Source organism: Anolis carolinensis, chromosome 2, assembly GCF_035594765.1.
Source record: "Anolis carolinensis isolate JA03-04 chromosome 2, rAnoCar3.1.pri, whole genome shotgun sequence".
Lineage (NCBI taxonomy): Eukaryota > Metazoa > Chordata > Lepidosauria > Squamata > Dactyloidae > Anolis > Anolis carolinensis.
Genome location: NC_085842.1, coordinates 195,050,762 through 195,074,263, shown reverse-complemented (window position 1 = coordinate 195,074,263; position 23,502 = coordinate 195,050,762). Strand labels below are relative to the sequence as shown.

Genomic DNA, 23,502 nt, shown 5'->3' with positions numbered 1-23,502 from the left:
AACTGAAAGTAATTGAAAGCTTATAGTGAACATTAGAAATATTTATTAAATTTCAAATAGTTGTGAACATTTCCATTCTAAATAAACATACATTGCAAATTGCATAAATTAGCACTAGATATTTTACGTGTTCTAAAAGCTGTGTCTTATTTGCCAAGTGACACATGGATTCAAATGTATTTGCTTTTAGTATTTTTTTTCTTCATTTTTTCTGTATGTGATCATAGTTCAGCTTGACCACACAGGTCTTTATACAATATTTCGACAGTGTTACAGACTTGTCTGAGCTCAGTCTCAATCTGCCTGATTCTCTCCATGATCTCAGAAAACACTTGAAGTTTGTCCTGAATGAGCTTGCTATTATGGTCATAAACATAAAACACCCTTTCTTCCAACTTTTCTGCCAAGCTTGAAACCTTTCAGAAGAAAGAGAAGAATTACCAGGAATTAATGTGAACTAAAGATTTTAAAAAATATATTTATGAAGGGCTTGTCCTAAGTTAAAAGACTTTGACAACTTTTACTTCTCAACACTTGCAAACATATCCACATATAACCATGTGAGTATTTAATAATGCCTACTTTGGGTAGACCTCACTAAATGATATGAGACAGTATGAGTTGTTAGAAAAGATAATGCAATACAGTAGTCTCACTAATCCAAGCCTCGCTTATCCAAGCCTCTGGATAATCCAAGCCATTTTTGTAGTCAATGTTTCCAATATATCGTGATATTTTGGTGCTAAATTCATAAATACAGTAATTACAACATAACATTACTGCGTATTACTTTTTATGTCAAATTTGTTGTATAACATGAAGTTTTGGTGCTTAATTTGTAAAATCATAACATAATTTGATGTTTAATAGGCTTTTCCTTGATCAGTCCTTATAATCCAAGATATTCGCTTATCCAAGCTTCTGCCGGCCCGTTTAGCTTGGATTAGTGAGACTCTACTGTAGTAGGAAACAAGGGAGACTATTACAGGGTGTTTGATACAATCAGTGAATTTACAGTCCTGATTTTGCATGGTCATGGACTATGGCTCTTGGAGATGTCCCATTTATAACTTGAGGTCCACTTTTGGACAAATAACACTGTAGTTACAACCATAGATCAGTGGAATGGCAGGCTATTTAAGGAGCAACCGTGCAGTTAGAATCCAACTACCAATCATGTCCTTTGAAACAATGCAAAGGTTGATATTAATAGAGTTAGCAGCTCCTGTGGTGTAAGTTTCAAGACACCAGGCAAAAATAACCCAAATTGAGCAGTAAGCGGGGAGTAATAACACTATGTAACATAATATGAAAAAAAATCTGTTCCTGGTTTGAAAGTGTTATTTCATGTTTAATTGTGTGGTACTTATTTTTGAAAGCTTTATTTTTGTGGTCGCCACAAATTCTGTTGAATTGGTTGAGACTTGATGAGGTACTCATTGAAAAACTATAACAAAATGTGCTGCAAAATGTCACCCAAAAACAAAGTTTTTGCAGTTTAATTTTTCCCATGTTTTTATGATAGAACTAATTAGGAAATGACATTTATAACCCAGGAAAAATAATTGTGTTACATAGTGTGTAATACAATCACCAGAAAGACCATTTGAACATTTTGTCACATGAAAAGAGTCTAATTATATTAAAGAACATACTGAAAATAGGAAGTAGGATGGACGTAGAGAAGATTTTCAGTGGAAAATAGGAAAGATGGAAGCATATCTGGATTTTTGGGTGAAGGGTGTTATGACCAAATAAAAGATGCTAATGATTATTTCCTCCTAGAATACTTGGCGTTACTGATTTTGAGCACTGATTAAGTGCAAGAAGCAAACTCAGAACACTAGGAAATGGGGAGAAAATACAATAATTTAGTAGACTTGTAGTTATTCTTCCCAATTAATCAGAATGCCAGCTTGTGTATTATAAACAGATAAATTTACCTTCATCAAAAGATTTTCTCTGAATGTATTCATGAATTCGTGGTCATTCTTCCGATTCTCATTAATTTTGTCAATCAGTTGCTGAGTTCTTTGCTCCATGTTTTCAATAGTAGAATTCAGGGCCATGAAAAAACTTGTAGATCTGCTGTCTGACCCTCCGCTTGTGAGTGGACTAGAAAGACGAAGGTTGGGAGATTCTTTCCTATAGTTGAAAAAAAAGAAGAAGTAAAAATAACATTTGAACTGTTTATATTTTTTTTCTTGGAACAATATGTTCAAAAGTAGCATACTTAATACATTATTTCCCAACAGAAACATATTTTAACATTCTAATATTTCTGTCTCAATAAATAGTCACTTCCTAGTATGTTGTACGTGTAATGAAATATGTGAATATGGTCTATGTGTTTTTCACTAAGGGCCCTTCCGCACAGCCCAATATCCCAAAATATCAAGGCAGAAAATCCCACAATATCTGCTTTGAACTGGGTTATCTGAGTCCACACTGTGATATATTCCAGTTCAAAGCAGATAATGTGGAATTTTATACAGCTGTGTGGAAGGGGGCCTAAGAACTCAGGATATAATTTTCCTTTTACTATTTCTATCCTGTAATGAGAAAAAAACTTGCAATCAAAGGAATGATTTTTAAAAGAATCATGCATCAACCTAAATGCTCAAAAGTTTAGAAGCAAAGCAGCCTAAGGAACTGGATATGTTTTGCTTGGAGAAAAGAAGGCTGAGAGGGAACCTGGCAGCTGTGTTAAATATTTGAAAGGATGCCACCTTGAGGAGGGGTCAAGTTTGTTTTCTGCTGCTCTAGAGACTAGGACTCGGAGCAACGCATCAAAACTTTAGGAAAAGAGATACCACCTAAACATTAGGAAGAACTGCTAGAAGGTATGAGCTGTTCCAGCAGTGGAATAGCTGCTCTATTGAGGAGTGTGGTGGAGTCTCCTCTGTAGAATTTTAAGCAGAGGATGGATGGCCATCTGTTGGTGTGCTTTGATTGTGTTTTCCTGCACAGCAGGGGGTAGGACTGGATGGCCTTGTGGTCTCTTCCAACTCTACAATTCTGTGATTATAGGATAATCTATGTATTAAGTGAAAGTAACAGCTAACTATCACTCTTAGGGCCCTTCCAGACAGGCCGTATATCCCAGGATCTGATCCCAGGTTTTCTGTTTATCCCAGATTATCTGGCAGTGCGGACTCATGATCCAGTTTAAAGCAGAAAATTTGGGATTAGATCCTGTGATACAGGGCCTGTCTGGAAGGGCCCTTAGCTACTTTTCTCTTGAATTTACCTCCCACAGAGACCCCATCTACACTGCCATATAAAATCCAGATTATCTGCTTTGAACTGGATTATATGGCCATGTACTCATATAATCTAGTTTAAAACAGATAATGTGGATTATCTGCTTTGATAATCTGGATTATATGGCAGTGTAAAAGGGACCACGATTTCATTTATAGGTTCTCTTACATTTATGATTAATGGATGTACCACTAATAAATTCAGATTGGCACGTTTGTTAATTATTTAAACTTAAAATGTCCTTTAGTTTTCTGATAATTAAAAAAATGCTTCATTTTACCTTAACAGATCATCACTTAATGTACTTCTTTGTACATTGGAGAAAAATGGGCTATTTGATTTATTTTGTTCAGCCTCTTCAAACAGAAATTCTTGATTAGATGACATAGCAGCCTCTAAAAGGAGAGAGAACTTTCAGGGCATGGCAACACAATCCAATCCTTTAAAAAAATCTTTGTTTTTTTTTTGTTGAATAACTGGTTTATGCAAAATCCAGGAATAATCCCAGTGAAATATGCACCAGTTGCAAACAAATTAAAACAGGTTGCTGTGAGTTTTTCAGGCTGTATGGCCATGTTCCAGAAGCATTCTCTCCTGACGTTTCACCCACATCTGTGGCAGGTCCTCACAACCTCTGAGGAAGCCTGCCATAGATGTGGGCTAAACATCAGGAGAGAATGTTTCTGGAACATGGCCATATAGCCCGGAAAACTCACAACTATCCAGTGATTCCGGCCACGAAAGCCTTCGACAACAAATTAAAACAGGTTATAACATGGTCTTAAACACAATGGCTTCAGTTGAGAAGCTTTATTATTTATTTATTTAAGAAATTTAGATCTTGTCTTACCCCAAGGGCCCAAGGTTGTTTACAGCCAATAAAACATACAATATAATAAGAATAAGAATAATATAGAACTCGGTGGCTTACAAAGCACTCAAAGGTACAAACATTCAAAATACCAAAATTGCAAAAACAATAACAAATCAATAACAGCCAACATAAATATCTCACTTCACAAAACCCACTGGTTAAAATCAGTAAAATACAGCAATAGATGCAGGTATAAAACAACAATAATCAATCTCAGTCATGTGAAGTGCTTAGTGAATCTATGGGTCCTCATGTATATTCATTAAAGCAGTAGTTCCCAACCTTTGGGCCTCCAGGTGTTTTGGACTTCAACCTCCAGAAATCCCATCTAGTTTACCAGCTGTTAGGAAGTGTGGGAACTGAAGTCCAAAACACCTGGAGGCCCAAAGTTTGGGAACCACTGCATTAAAGGAATATAAAAATTAAAGCCAAGTTAAAACCATAAATATTAGACATGCTGTAAACTCTAAAGTTCAATAAAATAAATTACAAAAAGTAAAAATAAAAATACTAGATTTGAGTAGTTTTAGATCAGGCGTGGGCAAACTTGGGCCCTCCAGGTGTTTTGGACTTCAACTCCCACCATTCCTAACAGCCTCAGGCCCTTTCCTTTCTCCCCTCAGTCGCTTAAGCTGGTGGGAGTTGAAGTCCAAAACAACTGGAGGGCCCAAGTTTGCCCATGCCTGTTTTAGATATCATTTATTAAGAGTTAATTATTGTTGACTTTGAAGAATAAAAGTGAATTTGATACAACAGACGAAATAACTTATCTTACTAGAGTGGGTTATACCAGTATATTTATAAGTCTTAAAAACACGGTGACTGTGAGTGGTAGGAAGGGAGGCAGCTGGGATTTGTTGTGAGCCTTCAAGTCGGCCCTAAGGGTCCTCTGGGGCTGAGAGAGTGTGACTTCCAAGGTTTCCGTGGCCAAGCAGGGATTCAAACCCTGGACTCCATTAGTCATGCTTGTACGCCATACTCATGCTCTGGGTTTATCACCGAGGTGTCATTTTGTAATTTTTAGGAGTGACCAACACTGAGGGACTTGAGGCATATTGGACGCAAACGATACTATATCATAGAGGGAAAATTGCCAGATAAATGCAATAATTTCATCTGCTCACAACCTCCTCCTCGCAAGACTGTATGAGGAAGAAGGCCCTGAGGAGGAAGAGGTGCCTGTGCAGAAGCATAAAAGAGAGATCTTTGACCTGTTTTCTTCTCACACTTTTCTCTTCAGAAATAAATGGCTTCTCACTGAGGGAAACTACCTTCCCTCACAGCAGCCCAAGCGCATAGTGGAAGACATACATTTAAAACAGCCAATCAGCAGATTAGCAGCGCTCCTCTCATCCAATCAGTGAGGCACTGGCAAGGAGGGGGCTGAGCCTACCTGCGACATGAATGAAGGCCTTCCATCGCTGGCTTGGGGCCTTCATTTTCCTGACAGCCCGAATATGTTTATATATCTTCATCTTTCGGACACCTGGTAGCCATTGGTGACATGGGAGTCGCCTTCAATTTTTACTTAAAAGTACTTTAAGTAAAAAATCTTCCTACCATTCCTTCCATGACTCTTTTCTTTGTATTCCATGTCCTGCATTTAGCTACTTCCTCTTCCCTTCATAGAATCATAGAATCCTAGAGCTGGAAAGAACCTCGTGGGCCATCCAGTCCAACCCCCTGCCAAGAAGCAGAAAATCGCATTCAAAGCACTCCTGACAGATGGCCATCCAGCTTCTGCTTAAAAGCCTCCAAAGAAGGAGCCTCCACTATACTCTGGGTGCAGAGAGAGAGTTCCACTGCCAAACAGCTCTCACAGTGAGGGAGTTCTTCCTATTGTTCAGGTGAAATCTCCTTTCCCGTAGTTTAAAGCCATTGTTCTGCGTACTAGTCTCCAGGCAGCAGAAAACAGGCTTGCTCCCTCCTCCTTATGAGGAGGCCTCCCTCCCCTCACATATTTATACATGTCCGTCATGTCTCCTTTCAGCCTTCTCTTTTGCATTCTAAACATGCCTAGCTCTTTAAACCGCTCCTCGTAAGACTTGTTCTCCAGACCCTTGATCATTTTAGTCACTCTCCTCTGGACACCTTCCAGGCTATCAACATCTCTCTTCAATTGCGGTGCCCAAAATTGGACACAGTATTCTAGGTGTGGTCTGACCAAGGCAGAACAGAGGGTTAGCATGACTTCCCTGGATCTAGACTCCTATTTATACTCCTATATTTATGCAGGCCAAAGTCTCATTGGCTCATGTTTAACTTGTTCACGAGGACTCCAAGATCCTTTTCACACGTACTGCTGTCGAGCCAGGCATCCCCCATTCTGTATCTTGCATTTCTCTGTTGAACTTCATTTTGTTAGTTTTGGCCCATCTCTCTAATCTGTTAAGATCATTTTGAATTCTGTTCCTGTCTTCTGGAGTATTAGCTATCCCTCCCAATTTGGTGTCGTCTGCAAACTTGATGATCATGCCTTCTAACCCTTCATCTAAGTCAGTGGTTCCCAAACGTATTTGGCCTATCACCCCCCTTTTCCAGAAAAATATTATTCAATGTCCTCTGGAAAGGGGTGTGTGGCTTAGAGGGGTGGGTGTGGCTCCTGCTCAAGAGGGCGGGGCTGAGCCTCTTCCCTAGTCCAAGATGCAGGGCTGGGAGGAGGAGGGGGAGGTGGGTGGGGCCACAAATGGGCGGCCAGGACTGGGATGGGTGGTGTTACGAGCTCTGAGGCAGGGCTGAGCTTCTATCCCTGTCCTGCGGCCAGGACATAGGGGGAAGGACTAGAGGAGGGGGCGGGGCCTCTTCCCAAGTGTCTGACAGGGCTGAAACTATATCCCGCCCCCATGTTCTAACAAGCGTCTCAGGGGAGGTATACAGAGTGTCAGCCCTGTCTCGCGCTCTTGGGAAGAAGCTACTTCCACTCCTCTAGCTCTGCCCCCTGTGTCCTAACAGGTGCCTCAGGTGCTCAGCCCTGTCTCGCGCTCTTGGGAAGAAGCCACGGCCACTCCTCTAACTCCACCCCCTGTGTCCTAACGTGTGCCTCAGGTGCTCAGCCCTGTTTCCGGCACTTGGGAAGAGGCCCCGCCCCTCCCTGGCCCCGCTCCTGTGTCCTAATAGGTGCCATCACTGCCCCCCCTGGATCACTGCAGCGCCCACCAGGGGGCGGTAGCGCCCACTTTGGGAATCACTGATCTAAGTCATTAATAAAGTTGTTGAACAGAACCAGGCCCAGGACAGAACCCTGCTTATGGCACTCCACTCGTCACTTCTTTCCAGGATGAAGAAGATGCATTGGTGAGCACCCTTTGGGTTCATTCACTTAGCCAATTACAGATCCACCTGACCGTAGTTTTGCCTAGCCCACATTTGCCAGAAGGTCGTGGAGGACCTTGTCAAAGGCCTTGCTGAAATCACATAAACAAAAGCGGCTTCTAGACTCACACCAGCCACACTGCAGAATTATAGCTGTTTGATCTAGGGTCTAGATCCAGGGAAGTTAGTACAGTAGAGTCTCACTTATCCAATACTCGCTTATCCAACGTTCTGGATTATCCAACGCATTTTTGTAGTCAATGTTTTCAATACATTGTGATATTTTGGTGCTAAATTCGTAAATACAGTAATTACTACATAGCATTACTATGTATTGAACTACTTTTTCTGTAAAACTTGTTGTATAACATGATGTTTTGGTGCTTAATTTGTAAAATCATAACCTAATTTGATGTTTAATAGGCTTTTCCTTAATCCCTCCTTATTATCCAACATATTCGCTTATCCAACGTTCTGCCGGCCGTTTATGTTGGATAAGTGAGACTCTACTGTATCTAGCTCAACCACACTTGGCATATAGAACTCCCATGACCAAGAGAAAATACTGCAGAGCTTTGGGGAAAATAGACCATTTTTGGAATTGCATTCATTTTTATTATTGATATTCTTCCCAGTAGAGAGGTCTCTCTTTCTGTGCTTTTTCATAATTGTTTTTAAATAATTCAGAGTTTTTGTTTGTCATTTAAATCCCCAAATATTTAACTTTAGTTGTTGTATTTATTTTGTCTCTTGTTTCTTCTTACTCATATTATGAGTTATCTTTATTTATTATTTATAGTGTTTTTGGAATATTCTTTAAAGGATTTTGAGTCAGAATCAAAAGCTTTGTAGTGTTTCCTCCTGTGTTTCCAGGTGTTGACGTCTAGCCACCCTCCATTTTGAACCAGGACCTCCTGGGATAAAGGTACTGTGTGGATAGGCACTTGGATGCACCTAAAGGGTTGGATTCTTGTTTTCAGGAAGTTGAATACCAATTATTATTAAGTGTCAATGTTTCCTTAATTTTATTTGTGTGGATTTTAAGTGTGTAGAGAGAAAAAAGAGGGCCCTGTATACAGAAAGTCCAAAGACCCCAATAGATTCTGCAAGGCAATGGGAGTTTAGGATGAAGAGTATCACAAAGGCCTCTCAGGAGTCACAGAGGAAGGAGGCTCCTTTCCAGAGACTGTTTGGTCCTTGGGCCCCAAATCAGCCGAACAGCGGCCAAAGAGTCTCCGGAAGACGCCCCGAAGGGCTGGTCTTCCTCCGTTGCTTCCTGGAGCCTTGCAGCCTCTGGCCTTGGGAAGAACCAGGGAGCCTCCAGAGCCGGAGGGAGGGAGAGGCCCTTTCCAGAAGAGGAGCCAAGGGGGCCTCCGCCTGGGGCTCCAGAGGGGGGTCCCATGGCCCCTGAGTCCACCCTTCAAGGTGGAGGAGCAGAAAAGGGAAGATGCGCAGGGCCACCCTCCCTTGCTTCCTTTCTGCTGCCCCCCCCCTTCAATCCCAAGAGCAGCTCCAGGCTGGTGGTTGTTTTCCTTTGAAAAGGTTCCATTCCTGCAAAGGTTCCTGGGCCAGTGGTGTTTACCTGGTTGCCATGGAGACCGGGAGTTCTGAGGGGCCTCCAGTCGGTTGGACCCATTATTGCCTTCTTGGCCACCAACATGGGCAGAGGGCACTCCAGGCAGGTCCGGCCAGGGCCAACCCCCACAGATGCCTCTCTGGCCCAGGCCCCTCCGCATCCCCCCCAGGATGTCCCTGGACACGTGATTCAGGGTAAAGGCCTCACCTCCCGCTCCCTTTGCGGCCCCAGGGCCAGCCTTGTTCTGGCATTGAGGACCCCCTTCATTGTCTCCCTCTGCTTTTGCAGAAGATCAGGATGAGGCACCCACATCTCTGCTGGGTGGGCACCGAAAACACAAAGGATGTTCTTGTGGCTCCTCCAAGGTAAGCCCTGAGCCCCCATTCCATCCAAGGGTCCCCCCTCCACTCCCCGCCCCCAAGGGAAGCCCTGGCCCAAGAGGGAAGGGGTCGCCAGAAGAGGGGGGGGCTTCCTTCTCCCTTTGGGTCCGAGTTCTGAGGGTAGGGGGGGATTCGCATGTGGGAGGTGATTGGCCGTAGAGTAAGAGGATGGAAGAATATGCAAAGTGTGGCCAGTGGGGATTGTGAGGTAAAGGGAAATTTGCATGGGGGAGGTGATTGGCCAGGGGAGGGAGAGGAGGGAGGGGTCCCTGGGAGGAAATGGATTGTGAAAAGTATGGCAAGTGGTTTTGTTGTCGACCGCGTTTTAGGGGATCGGGCCCTTAAGGAGAGACCCGATCCGGTCCTGAGAGAACGGACCTTGGCGAAGCCAAAAGGAGAATTACGAGCCGCAATACAACCTGAAGCCAAAATGAAGAAGGTCCGCCAAAGCTGAAGGAAAATCCGCCAAGGAGTCTTTATTGAGCAATTCAGCTGAAGAGGACTCTAGTAGCGATCATTCGGTCTACTAGGGTACCATACAATCAAAATAAAGCCATACTTATACAAAATTTCAGTCTGACAACCCTTTGAATTTCCCGCCCTGCTTCCCCGCCCATCTGATCGTTGATAGGCTAGAAGGTTGAACGAGGCGGGCTTTCGTTTCCCGCCTTGCTCCGTTGGCCCAATAGGAAGCTGCCTTTTGTCTCTACTCGGGCCAATCAGGAAAGAGAAGGCGGGAGTTATCGAAACAATGAGGTGACGGGACAGGAACTAGCGGATTAAGTCCTGCTAGACCGATTTCTAAAGGGTGCTTAATTTATTAATGGCAGCAATCAAGGGTGTCCGGGTTTCTGTCACGTATACAGATTTTAGATATGCCTTGGGGTGTCAGAGATGGAAGCAAAGATGGGTGGTGATGAGCCATATTGACAGGCTCTGCAGGGCGCCTTCCTGAGGTGTCCTGGTTTTTCCTTTGGGTGAGATATGACAATGTTTGCCTTGGGGCGAATCACCTTTAGGTCAGCAAACTCCGAATTCGGCAACTCAAGCCCTATATTGTCCATGCAATTTGAATTTGATTGGATTTAGCGGTGGCAGATTATCCTTTTGTTTTTGGGAAAGGAAGCCTGGGTCATAGGAAATGGGATAAGTTCTGGGGTTCAGGTTGAGTTCAAAATATTTCCTATTTGATTTCATGATTTGACAATTATATGAAATAAAATGAAAAATAAAATAAAGTTGGAATATAAACCATGCTGGGAAAGATACATATTTTCCGGGGATCCCAAAGAGTACAAATACATATAGGCAGATAGATAGATTTCATGGAAATAAGGGAGAATCCATAAAAGTGAGTTACATTGCATAAAGGGGAATCATGAATGATATAAACAATTGAAAATATTTGATAAGAACGAAGTTCATAACATCTGGAGAACCCAGCATGGAAATTCATAAAAGTGGAGTTTTAGCAGCATGATTTTACAATTCATGAAGTTGTTACCTCTTGCCTCAGAGTGCAGAGTTTTAGTAAACCACAGTAAACTCCAGTAAAAAGTCTCAATCACCTTCTACTATAAATATATGGAATATAGAACATAAAGTCTTGATTTTTGAACTATCTTTTACAAAGTCCTGGGGGGGGAGGGTGGTCACCTCGATCACAGGATTGTGAGGTAAGGGGGATTTTGCATGTGGGAGGTCATTGGATGGAGGAGAGCAGAGGGAGGGGCTCTTGGGAGACGTATTTCAGCACATAATTATTGTCATTATGCAACAGTAGCACTCCCCTTTTTGGCTCAAAATTAGGCATTTTGGTTTCTTTTTTCTTAAAAGATTTTTTTGAGCATTTTCAAATTTTTTCAAGTTGAGAAACAAAACAGTGGAGTTCTTGTTAGTAAATGCCTGGGTGTTAGTGGAGATTTTTTTTCTTTTGTTTTCAGATTTTATTTTATTTTTATTTATTTATTTTGTGGGGACTTCTCTTTTATATATAATAATTTTATTGAAAATAAAGAGGTTCCTTTACATAACAAGTGGGAGAACATTTTGGATAAAGATAAGTAGGAAAAGAAGATAGGAAAAAAAGAGAAGAAGAATAAAGTAAAAAAGGAAAAGAAAAGAAAGGGAAAGGTGTTGACTTCCATCTATTCCTTGGGGGTCGTATTTGATTTCCCCCCCCCAGTAAGTACATATAAAATAATCCATCTTCTTCCCCTTTGTCTCAGATATTTTCTTGTGTTCTTCTCTCTTCAAACTTATATGTTCATTTTTTGACTGTTTAAAATATTCTTTAACCAGGTCCCAATTTGCTTGTTTTTTGGTAGACCTTGATTCGGAGAAGGCCAGTAAGTCAATTTGTCCATATTCATTATCTCTAAGACCATGTTTTGCCATTCTTCTCTTTTTGGTATCTCTTTTGATCTCCAATTCTTCTCATATTCAATTCTTGCTGCTATAGCCAGATAATTGAACAAAATCTCTTTATCTTTAACATTGTCTAAGTCTAACATTCCAAGCAAAAAGTATTCTGGCTCCTTTTGAATATTAATATTTAAAATCTTTTGTATGTCTCCATGTATGATGTCTCTTAATTTTCTTGCTGGCTCATGTTTATCCCTGATGACTGAGCCTGGCAAAATATACTATTTAATTGATGAGTCTCCACAATAATTATAATTAGTATTAAATGTTTTAAATGCTTAATATTTACTTGTATCTTATTTCTGGATGTTATTATGCTCTGTGTGATTTTAGTCTTGTATTTTATGTTAAATATGTTTTGATTTGTATTGTATTATATTTATTCACTGTGTATTTGCAATTTGGCAATGAAGTGTCCAAACTGTAAATCACTCTGAGTCCCCTTCATGGTGAGAAGAGCGGGTAGAAATATAGTAAATAAATCAATAATAAATTCTCCTGTCCTCTTCCAGACCTCTGGAACCACAAGGAATCCCGCGCAGAGCCCTCTCTCTGGACACACATCATCGAAGTGAGGCCAGCGTCAAAGGTAAGAAAGGAGGCCTCTCCCTCCCAGGGACTTTCTAGAAATACAGGGAGTCCCCAAGTTACAAACAAGAAAGAGAAAGCGCTAGCGCTTTGGATAGCATAGGCAAGGGTTAACATCTCTGTGGTGTTTGTTTTGCTGTCTGTGCCGATTCAGAAGATTTCAACTCACTTTCTGTCCCAGGGATCATTCAATTTTGTAAATTTTCCTCTGGCATGCCAGGGAAGGACATGCTTCAGCGCTGTGGCTCTTTACTCCACTTCCGAGGCCTTTGGCTACAGTTGACTCAGGACAGTCAAAGTAGGGGGCCATGCGTCATGCGATAGGAGCCCTAGGAAAGAATGTGTGAAAAGGAGCCTAGTAAAAGCTGTTGGATGGAGTTGTCTGCTGCTGCCTTGGAGTCCCGGAGATGTCCGGCCTTCAGGTAGGCTTCTCTTCTCAGCTCCTGTTCACTACCCAATGGTTCCTTTGGCCACTAGAAAGGTATGTTGGGACCCCAATGCCCAGTTCCTTCCAGCAGGCATCACACACAAATTCACCTGCCAGCTCCACTTCTGACCCAGGAGCCTTTCTATGGGTGCCAGGGGCCCTTGTTTCCCTTTTTTTCTTGACAGGTGAAGGAACACATACACCATCTTTGCCAGCTGGTCTACAGTCCTTCCTCTGCAGAGGTCAGGCTGGCAGTGGATTACGTGGCCCGCAAGCATTTGAAGATGGCTATGGACCACTTTCTGGGGTCCAATGGAAGGTAAGGGACTTGGGCCTGACGGTCCCCCTCCCCTGTCCCCATTGGGTTCTGAGCCATCTCCCCCCAAGGATGGAGACAAGGCTGACCCTTACCAAGGCTCCCTCTTCCCTCTTCTGTACAGGGCTTGTGGTGAATTGGTATACGCCATACTCAATTCACCCTATTATAGCCTGGATGTGGCACTCGACCTGTTCCTGGCCAAGGTGAAGGAGGGCCCTTGGTTGGCCCAGGAGGGCAGGAAACAGGCAGCCCCATTTTGGATGTGGCCACAGTAAGGACATCCCCACCTGCACTCTTTATTTGAGGGACCGGGGAAGGAGAACAGGACCCCCTCTTTCTTGGTCTTCAGCAGGAGACTTCATTGTATTTGAGCTTCCTTCTTTCTCTCTTCAGGCAAGAGTGATGGGGGCCATCGACGGGATCGTCAGCCACATCAGAGATAGCACTCGCCTGGAGGCATGGTTCCTGGAGCTTCTGCTTGCCGTGGTGACCAACTTCATCGAGGTCACAAGGCCTGAGTTGGAGTCACCCAGCAGGAACCGGAGCAGCAGCTACATTCCTTCAGAGTAAGGAGAAGTTGGGGAACTGGTGATGATTATGATAGTGCTGGTGAAGAGGGTGGCCTGGGTGTCCTTAATGAAACTTCCAAGAAGATGCTAGAAGAACCCAGCATCTGCCCTGAGAGAATGCCCCTCCAGTTGCAGTTAGGAGCCAAGGACCGGAGGAAGTTTAAGGAAGAGGCCCAGCTTGTTCTCTCAGGCTGAGTTCCCTCATGGGGGTCTTTTTTTGTCTCTCTGGTCTTCCAGGAGCCTCCTACTTGAGCTCCTATTTTCCACCTGGGAGGCAGAAGCGCCGCTGGAGCATTCGGCCGGTGTGATGGCCTTCTACATCCAGGTGAGGAGGATTGGTCAGCCTGGGTTGGAAGGGGTCTTAGGACAGGGCTGGGGAGGCGAATAGATGAGAGGCAGTGCTTCCCTTCCTGGCTCTAGCCCTTCCTGCTTCTCTTCTTCTCTTTCAGCTGCAGCACATCGGCCAGCGCCTTCACTCCCCGGAGAAGACCGGGGTGCTGCTGACATCTTGGCTAGAACATCGCAGAGTGGCTGTCCAACAGTGGAGCAGGCAGGGCCTTCTCCTTCCTGCAAGACCTACAGGGAGGTAAGTCAGACATAGCCCTGTCTTCCATGAACTCTTTTCATTGCCTCAGTTTTTTGTAGAAGGCCAGAAAGAGGTGCCCACATCTCCCCGTGTGGGCCCTAAAAACACAGGAGACCCCTGTGGCTCTTCCAAGGTAAGCCCTGGGCTCCCATTTCCTCCTGGGGTTCCCTCAATCACTATCGAGGGCCATGGATTCTCCACATCCCCCAAGGGAAGCCACGCCCCAAGTCAGAAGGGGGTCTGCAGAGGAGAAGGAGGCTGCCTTCTCCCTTTGGGTCCCATTTTAAATATGAGATGTCCCTTTGGGGGTTGGAGGTCCAAGTCCCAAGGGAGGGGTGTATATACAGATTCAGTAGGAGGAGTGGATTGTGAGGGAGAGGGGAATTTACATGTTGGAGGTGGTTGGCTGGTGGAGGGTTAGAAGGAGAGAGGAAATTTGCGTATGGGTGCTGATTGGCTGAGCTGAGCCTGCACAAAGAAAGTGCCAGCCAGTCTCCAGTCACATGCAAATCACCCTCCACCTCACAATCCTAAACTCTTGCCACTCAGTCTACATGCAAACCCCTAGTTGCCATCCCTCTCCTTCCCTCCCTCCCTCCAAGTGGGAGCCAGTTCCCAGGGCCAATTCTTTGATAGAGTCCTTATGGTGCCTCGTGGTCTCACTGGTCCACCGGTCTGGCTCCCGTTGAAGGGAGGGAGGGAGGGAGGGAGGGGATGGGGGATTGCAGGACTCCTGTATGGGGTGGGCTGCCCCAGTCTCTCATGCTTTGTGGACATCTCTTGCCCTCTTCTAGATCTCCAGAGCCATAAGGAACCTGGGCAAAGAAGCCCTCTCTCCAGATGTATATCACTGAAGTGAAGCCCCTCCCTCCCAGGAACAGGCTCAGCCTTCCCCTCCCCAAACCCTGTATAGTCTGGAGAAGGGCAGCAAAATGGGGAATGATCCTTCTGGATGCAACCTGTAATTTATGAGGGCTGGATGGATATGGGATGCAGATGGGAGTCCATCACAAGCTTTTCTGTTCTCTCCCTATCTTTTAGAAATACAGTGAAACCTCAATGAATAAGTGACCCAACTTTTGAGTTTTTTGTGGTACAAGCAGTTGCTTGGCTGATTTTTCACTTCAAGTTACAAGCTAGCTCTGAGTCAAAAGCTAGTGTTACAGTATGCTGCCTGCCAGGGCTGTAGCTGGGGGTGGGGAGGTTAAGGGCTCAAACTCCCTCCTCTGGAAAGTGTTCCCCCCCCCCCCAACCGAAACCTGGTTTGATCATGAATTTAGACTAGTTAACCAATTTACGAATAAACCAGTTTTTTTAACCTGAGACATTTTGAGGGTTTTTTAAAAACGTTTACCCCCCCCCCCCCCCTCCGTGGCTACGGCCCTGCTGCCTGCCATCTTAACTAGGGCTTTTGGAGATCACTCGTCCGCTGCCACTTTGGGAGATTTAAATGTAAGTGCCCTTAATAAAGCTGGGTGGGAGCAATCGGTAGAACCCCAAAGAAGTTCCCCAGCCTGGAGGACAGGGTGTGGGACCCTCTCCCCAGTTCAAACAGGTGTGCTCCTCTCTGCTGGGAGATATGACCGTTTTCCCCCTCCTTGACCTAAAGGGACACTTGGCCTCAGTTCTTGTCACATAAGGCCTCACCTCTTTGTGCCTTTCTTACAGCTCCCTGGGCTAAGAGGAAGCAGAAGATCTGGCCCTGAAACCCCGGAAGTAGTCCTTCCTGGAACCAAAGCAGGTAAGGCCCACAGTTCCACCTAGCAAGGCCTAGGACCACCAGCGAGGAGGCATTGCCCAACACCTTTCTCAGGATGTGGAAAGGGGCCTCCTGCATGGACCTTCCAGGTTGCAGATTTGTCCCAGAAGGCTGACACTGACTATTCCCTTTCTTCCCTCTCTTCACAGGCCTTTTGGTGAATTTATATGCATTGTATTCCATTCGCCCATTCGCCCTACTGCAGCTTGAGGTCACAAACTTCTCTAATAACTAGGATCTCTTTCTGGTAGGCCTACTCCCAAACCAAACCATGATTACGAACGACTGAAGAAACAGTGTATGAAGGCAATGTCAGACCTACAGTCTTTGCAGAATCAACACACAAAGAAACTAAAAGTGGTGCTTGACCTGTTCCTGGCCAAGGGGAAGGAGCCACCCAAAGTGGCTGCCCCAGGAGGTCAAGGAAGAGGGCATCCCCACCTGCATCTGGAAGTTCTAGTTTCCCAAGGTACATGCACTTCTCTGGATGCATCTGCACTGGAGAATAAATGCAGTCGGGACCCATTTTAAATGCTATTATTATTATTATTATTATTGACACAAAGACATAGTATGACACGGCAAATGAGATATATATGCTGGATTTCATATCACAAAATCATAAGTCGCACACTTCCCAAGTGTTTAGGATTGTGTGATGTATTTTCAGATGATGCATGCAGATCCCAGTAAGGTGCCCTTTTGCAGTTGACAGATCGTTATTTTGTCAATGTTTATTGTTTCCAAATGCCGGCTGAGATCTTTTGGCACAGCACCCAGTGTGCCAATTACCACTGGGACCACTTGTACTGGCTTATGTCAGCGCCTTTGCAGTTTGATTTTGAGGTCCTGATAACGGGTGAGTTTTTCCTCTTGCTTTTCATCAATCCGACTGTCACCTGGTATGGCGACATCAATAATCCAAATTTTTCCACAATTATGAGGTCCGGTGTGTTGTGTTCCAAAACTTGGTCAGTTTGGATTCGAAAGTCCCACAGTATCTTTGCATGCTCATTTTCCACTACCTTTGAAGGTTAGTGATCCCACCAGTTCTTTACTGCTGGCAGGTAGTACTTGTGACATAAATTCCAAGGAATAATTTGGGCCACATAGTTGTGCCTCTGTTTGTAGTCCTTCTTACAGCAGCTGAGGAACATTGTTGTTGTTGTTGTTATTATTATTATTATTATTATTATTATTATTATTATTATTATTATTCCATGTCTCCATGCTGTACGGTCCTGGGAATCATAGTTTTCAAAAACCCATTCTCTTCTCTTGGTGCAGTTACAGTATGGAATGAATGCATAGCTCCATGTGATAGAGGTCTTTCCCCACAAAGAACTGGGGGAGGGATGGTGGGAGGTGCCTTGCGATTAAAGTGTGATGGCAAATGTACTGAAAGAATGCTGAGTGCTTCTGATACATTTAACAGTCTGATGAAGGTATGGGAAATCATCCGTTTCATTCCAACACTAAGTCAGACTGAGCTCTACACTTCCCAGCTTCAATGTGATGAAGTGGTAAGAGTGAAGTTTTGGGTGCCGCCATGCTACCCCAACCAGAGCCTCAAGGACCAAAAAAAGAAAACAATGAGTTTGATGATGAAATGTATTCTTTGTACCTATTTAGTTCCCATGTTAGAATTTAAATTTTTAGATCTATGTCGACTGTAACCTTTCTTATATAGTTTCCATAAGTAACCCTCTATTTTCATGCAACCTATTGTGCTTCCAGATTGTATTTCTGACAATATTTGTGTACAAGAATGATATATTTTGACGCTGTGGCTCTCGTTTACTCCCTGCTTCTTGGAAAGGAGACTAGAGGACCATGGGATGCAGAGGGGAGGGATGCAAGGCTTTCAAAAGCAGCCCCTGCCCTGTTTCTGTCAGTGGCACCATGGTCTCTGCTTTGGTCTCAGGCAAAGGGATTTGCTGGCCAGAGAGTTATATAAATGGTTATCTAATTTTTGCAGGCCTTTCTGCCACTGCGATGTGTTTCAGATCTAAAGAATGTTGGCCAAAGAATGCATTTGTCCGCATCTTTTATCTTCAGTTGTCTCTCTGGATTCTTTTGGGGGCAGTCTCTGCTTTCTCCTTTTGGGGGGATTGGGGAGACTGAAGCCACGCAGCCTCCTTTGATGAGAAAGGAAATGGGAAGGCAATGTTATAGTTATTGTTGAACCGTGTTCTACTTCAGCTGTGTCATGCTAGCCTTATGTCGTTTACTTAGTTGTATCACTCAGTGCGTAATACAGTAGAGTCACTTATCCAACACTCGCTTATCCAACGTTCTAGATTATCCAACGCATTTTTGTAGTCAATGTTTTCAATACATCGTGATATTTTGGTGCTAAATTCATAAATACAGTAATTACTACGTAGCATTACTGCATATTGAACTACCTTTTTGTCAAATTTGTTGTATAACATGATGTTTTGGTGCTTAATTTGTAAAATCATAACCTAATTTGATGTTTAATAGGCTTCTCCTTAATCTCTCCTTATTATCCAACATATTCGCTTATCCAACGTTCTTCTGGCCTGTTTATGTTGGATAAGTGAGACTCTACTGTATTTATAAATTCCTGTAACAGGGGCTGGAGAATAAATGTATCCCTCTCTTTCCATTTTGGGGCTCTCCTTGGATTGAAATTGGTCAGAAGCACCTGTTAACTATACCAACAATCTAAAACAGGGTTAAAATAGAAATGTCCCAAAATGTGCCTAAATGTATTCAAGGATCTAAGTACAGTAAAACTCTGCAATGTTCAGTTTATTTGTTGCCCAGCAAGGAGCATGGAAATTTTTACTTTTAAAGTCAGACAATATGATGGTGGATGAATGTCATTTCCCTCCTTGGCGCTGAGGATCCTCTGTGAGTGAGTTTCCCCCCAAATACACCCCTCCCTTTCCTAGATACTCTTCCCCTCTGAAACATGGAGACTCCCATCCTGCATTTCCTCTTCCTCTGAAAGGAAGGTCAGGGCAGATCCCTCCCAATGCCTTCTTTCCTTCCTTCCTTTCTGAAGGACAAAATGGCTGCTGCTTCAGGGAGAGATGGGGAACGATCCCAGGATCCTCCAGGCCTGAGGAGGGGCTGTCAGGAGCCCCAGGGCCCTTAATGGGGAGGAATGGAGGCCTTTCTGCCTACATTGGCCTCCATGGCCTTGGAGGCCTTCCTCACAACCCAGTCTTCCTTGCCTGCAGTAACATTTAACTTGTCCAGAAGAGATGTTTGTGCCATTCGGGAGTTTGCATGTCTTTGCAATGTGGAAGCCTTTCAAAAATGTTAACAACCAACATTTTAAGAGAAGAGTCTCCCCGCGATGAAAGTGCCCCGGTTCTGGGGGACGGCCCGGAGCCTCTCTTGGCTTTTCCTTCTGCCTTGGTCCCTTCAGGAGGGACAATTGATGAATTGTCACCTTGATGTGGTGAGGGAGCTTGCGTGTTCCTATGAACCTGAGGGCACAACCACGGGAGTCACACACTCCCAGGAGTGGCCACAGGGGAGGATCCAGACCAAGAACAATCCGAAGACCCAAAGACCTCAACGGCGGAGCAGGCGGAGGATAACATGGTACATGTTACAATGGCTGTGAAGACGGAAGAAGGCTGCAATAGACTGAGAAGCCACTCTCGTGTTACACCACTGCTGGGACCTCAATTGTGAAAACTGTGTGTTGACCGTCCGTGCACCGACCTCCACACATTTAAAAAAAATCATGCACAGGCATCTTCCAAGAAATGGAGGACCATCATCCTCGAACTACGAGGGATCGCCTAAGTAAGGAGGGACAACATGGCTGCCGACTGGAGACAGGATTCTCAGCCAAGGCTCCTGCCGTGAGGGATGGTTCAAGTTCAACACAAATAATAACGTCTATATTTCTATTAAAAAGGCATCTCCATTGTTTTAAGTAGCATTGTTAGCTATCTAAAGTGAAAATCAAGGAAATAAATACATAAGCAAACAAATCCATCAAATGAGAGTTTTTTTCTGACTTTCATCAGGAATGTGTGGAAACTGTGCTCCAAAACTTCCTTTTTTGAGCGTGAAGCAGATTCCTCCTGTTACCGTACAACACTTTGAGGCACCCGAGTCCTGGAAATCCGACCTGGATTTGGGGCAGAAAGGAGTGTGAGGGGAACATCCATGGCAGTTCTTGGAGAAGGATCCTAAATGGGTGGATGCGGCCTTCTCTGGAGTGAATGAAATGACTAGCCAGCATCGTGATGAAGATGCATCTACACTGTACAGTTAATGCCGTTCGGCAGCATTTCAACTGCTGTAGCTCAGTGCTTTCAAATCCTGAGAGTTGTAGTTTCGCCAGGACCTCGCAAAGAGTGCTGGTCCCTTGACAAATTACATATCCCAGGATCCCATCGCATTGAGTCGCGGGAAGTAAAGGGGTCCCAAACAGACTCCATTCTGTGCTGTAGAGTCAGCTTCAGACAGCGGTCGGCTTCCCAAGTGACTTTCCTCCCAGTTCAAAAGGTGTCCTTTGCCTCTCAAGTGCCATTTTGCCCTTCTCCGTCTCCGTTTGGGAGGAGAGCCACCTCCTGACTTCAACCAAGAAGGTCCCTTTGAGGCTGATCCTCAAAGAGCCTCAGGTCTGAAGTTTCTGTCAGGAAAAGTTGCAAAGGGATTGGGTTTACAGCAAACTAGATTTGGGCGCAAGGTCAGGAGAGAATGCTTCTAGAACACGGCCTTACAGCCTGGAAAACACACAGCAGCCCAGTGATTTTGGCCATTAAAGCCTTCGACAAAACATTAAATGAAATGCTGTTTATTGTGAAGTGTCAAGACTTGTTTAGCTTTAAATGATGATTATTAATTAAGTGAACCACATTCAGAAATTTACACAGTCATTACTTCATTGTTAGCAATGGGAACTCCTTCCAGGAGTCACATCTTTGCCTATTTAAACCTCCCTGGGATGTTTTATGTTTTCTATTTAGGGATATCAATTCAGTTTGCTCTGGAACTCAGCTCTAGGCAAAAATCGTCCTTCTTTAATGAGGCCTCTTCCAGATTTGTAGGATTATGACTCCCATCACCCAGGAGAGCATGGTGGGTGAGGACAATGGGCGCTGTGATTGACACATCAGAAGTTATGGCATTGTGTATGGAATTGATGCAGTGTCTATTGAACGGAAAACTGATTATCAAAGGCCCCATTTTCCACTGGCATATAAAATCCAGATTATCCGTTCTGAACTGGATTGTATGCAGTGTAGAAGGGGCCTTGTGGTGTATCACAAGGATATCAACACATGAATACAGGCAACTTTCAAAGGGGTTCCTGGCTTTGTGTCTGTTCCTACTTCACATGCCCCCAAAGGGTTGGGATTCATGTTTTCAGGAAGTTGAAGAACAATTATTGTTAAGTGTCAGTGTTTCCTTAACTTTATTTTAAGTGTGGAAATTTGAAAAAGACGGCCCAGTATACAGAATGACCAAAGACGTGATGGAGTTTGTAAGGCAATGGGAGTTTTGGGTGAAGCGTATCTCATGAATCACTATGGAAGGAGACTTCCTTCCAGAGACCCCTTGGTCTTTGGGCCCCAAAGCTGTAGAATGGTTGCCAAAGAGCCTCAGAAGATGCCCCCAAGGACTGGGCCTCCTCCCTCCCTGCTTGCCCCCTCCCTCCTAAGAAAGGCTCCAGACTGGTTGTTTTCCTTTGAAAAGGTTCCATTCCTGCCCAGGTTCCAAATTGGGAGGTGTTTACCTGGTTGCCATGGAGACCAGGCACCCTGAAGGGCCTGAAGACAATTGCCTTCCTGTCCGCTATCTTGGGCAGAGGGCTCTCCAGGCAGGTGGGAGTGAAAGGAGGGAGGGGCCCTTGGGAGGGAGGAGTATATGCAAAGTGTGCCAAGTGGGGATTGTGAGTTTAGGGAATTTGCATGTGGGAGGTGATTGGCATGGGGAGGGAGGGGCTTCTGGGAGTGAGGAGTATATGCCAAGTGTGCTAAGTGGGGATTGTGAGTTTAGGTAATTTACATATAGGAGGTGATTGGCTGGGGAAGGGGCAGGAGGGTGTATATTCGAATTATGGTAAGTGGGGATTGTGAGTTTAAGGGAATTTGCATGTGAGAGGTGACTGGCCAAGGCAGAGAGAGGAGGGAGGCGCCCCGGGGAGGGAGGAGCATATGCAAAGTGTGGCAAATGAGGATTGCCAGTTTAGGGTAATTTGCATTTGGGGGGTGATTGGCCAGGGGAGGGAGAGGTATATGTAAAGTGTGCCAATGGAATTGAAAGAATGAGGAAATTGCATGTGGGAGGTAATTAGCCGGGGATGACATAAGGAGGAGCCCTTGACAGCCATAAGGTAAAGGTAAAGGTTTCCCCTAACGTTAAGTCCAGTCGTCTGACTCTGGGGGTTGGTGCTCATCTCCATTTCTAAGCCGAAGAGCTGGCATTGTCTGTAGACACCTCCAAGGTCATGTGGCCCGTATGACTGCATGGAACGCCGTTACTTTCCTGCCGGAGCGGTACCTATTGATCTACTCACATTTGCATGTTTCGAACTGCTGGGTTGGCAGAAGCTGGAGCTAACAGCGGGCACTCACTGCGCTCCCCGGGTCTGGGACCTTTCGGTCTGCAAGTTCAGCAACTCAGCGCTTTAACACACTGAGCCTCTGGAAGCTTGACAGCCATACTTCAGTACATAATAGCAGAGCCGTCCCGAGGTAATTTTCGGGAGTAGGTGACCGGAATTTTGGCGCCCCTCCCGAATTTTGGCGCCCCCCTAAACAAATTGCTGATAAATACCGACCCCGGTGGTGGCGGTAGCAGCGGTGGAAGGCAGCGAGGGAGAGCAGGAGGGAGAGCAGGCCGCCACTGCCACCGCCTTGACAGCGCCCGCACATGGTCTGCGCCACAGGCAACCACCTAATTCGCCTCATTGTTGGACCGCCTCTGGTAGTTGTCATCACAAACCAGCATAACCAGGCATTTCTGTCTTTAGATACCTGGCTGTTTGGAAAGTATGTTTAAAACAGCTTAACCATTTCAATGAGCCACCTTTACTCAGGGTAGTAATGTCTTTTTGGCCTTCTATATCCAGTACTCGTTGAGCAACTATTTTTGGGTCTAGTTCTTCTAAGAGATTTGGATACCGAATTGGAAGTCCACAACTGTGATGACTCATGGGCCATGTAGTCCCGTTCCTAGTACTGTTGTGACAGATGAAGAGGAAAACTTGGGTTTCCCACCGTTTCTGCCAGATTTGGAGCCCTTGCAGCTGCAAGATGTTTGCCCACAAGAAGTCAGCCAAACAAGCCTTGAGCAGAAATCTCCCCCATTTTCTCGCCGCCTTTATTATAATCAAGATAGAAGCGCTCGGGAGGCGACTTGCAGGAGCGCCAGGATTGCTGCCAGACAATTAGATGATTAAGTCTGTTTCCCTTGGGAAAGTT

The 23,502-nt window shown here is 44.7% G+C and overlaps 1 protein-coding gene across 3 annotated transcripts; it reads right to left on the bottom strand.

Moving 5' to 3' along the window:
* Positions 1–26: 26 nt before the first annotated feature.
* On the bottom strand, positions 27–6,640 carry syce2 (synaptonemal complex central element protein 2). 3 transcript variants are annotated; one of them, XM_062971473.1, is made up of 4 exons: positions 5,532–6,640; positions 3,545–3,659; positions 1,944–2,145; positions 27–416 (listed from the first exon to the last, which is right to left on the bottom strand). In XM_062971473.1, the coding sequence occupies exons 1-4, from the start codon at positions 5,611–5,613 to the stop codon at positions 222–224; spliced, it is 594 nt and encodes a 197-aa protein (XP_062827543.1). In that variant the 5' UTR covers positions 5,614–6,640; the 3' UTR covers positions 27–221. The 3 variants fall into 3 exon arrangements, with proteins under 3 accessions (XP_062827543.1, XP_008101290.2, XP_003216437.2); XM_008103083.3 differs by having other exon boundaries at positions 5,699–6,637; XM_003216389.4 differs by lacking the exon at positions 5,532–6,640 and adding an exon at positions 5,350–5,456.
* Positions 6,641–23,502: the final 16,862 nt, after the last annotated feature.

Excerpts from the sequence above, each read along its gene's own strand:
- syce2 (XM_062971473.1), bottom strand. The coding sequence starts at position 5,613 with ATGAAGATATATAAACATATTCGGGCTGTCAGGAAAATGAAGGCCCCA. Across the intron at positions 3,660-5,531 it reads GGCCTTCATTCATGTCGCAG|AGGCTGCTATGTCATCTAAT; the intron begins GTAGGCTCAGCC and ends CTCTCCTTTTAG. Across the intron at positions 417-1,943 it reads GAGAAAATCTTTTGATGAAG|GTTTCAAGCTTGGCAGAAAA; the intron begins GTAAATTTATCT and ends TTCTTCTGAAAG.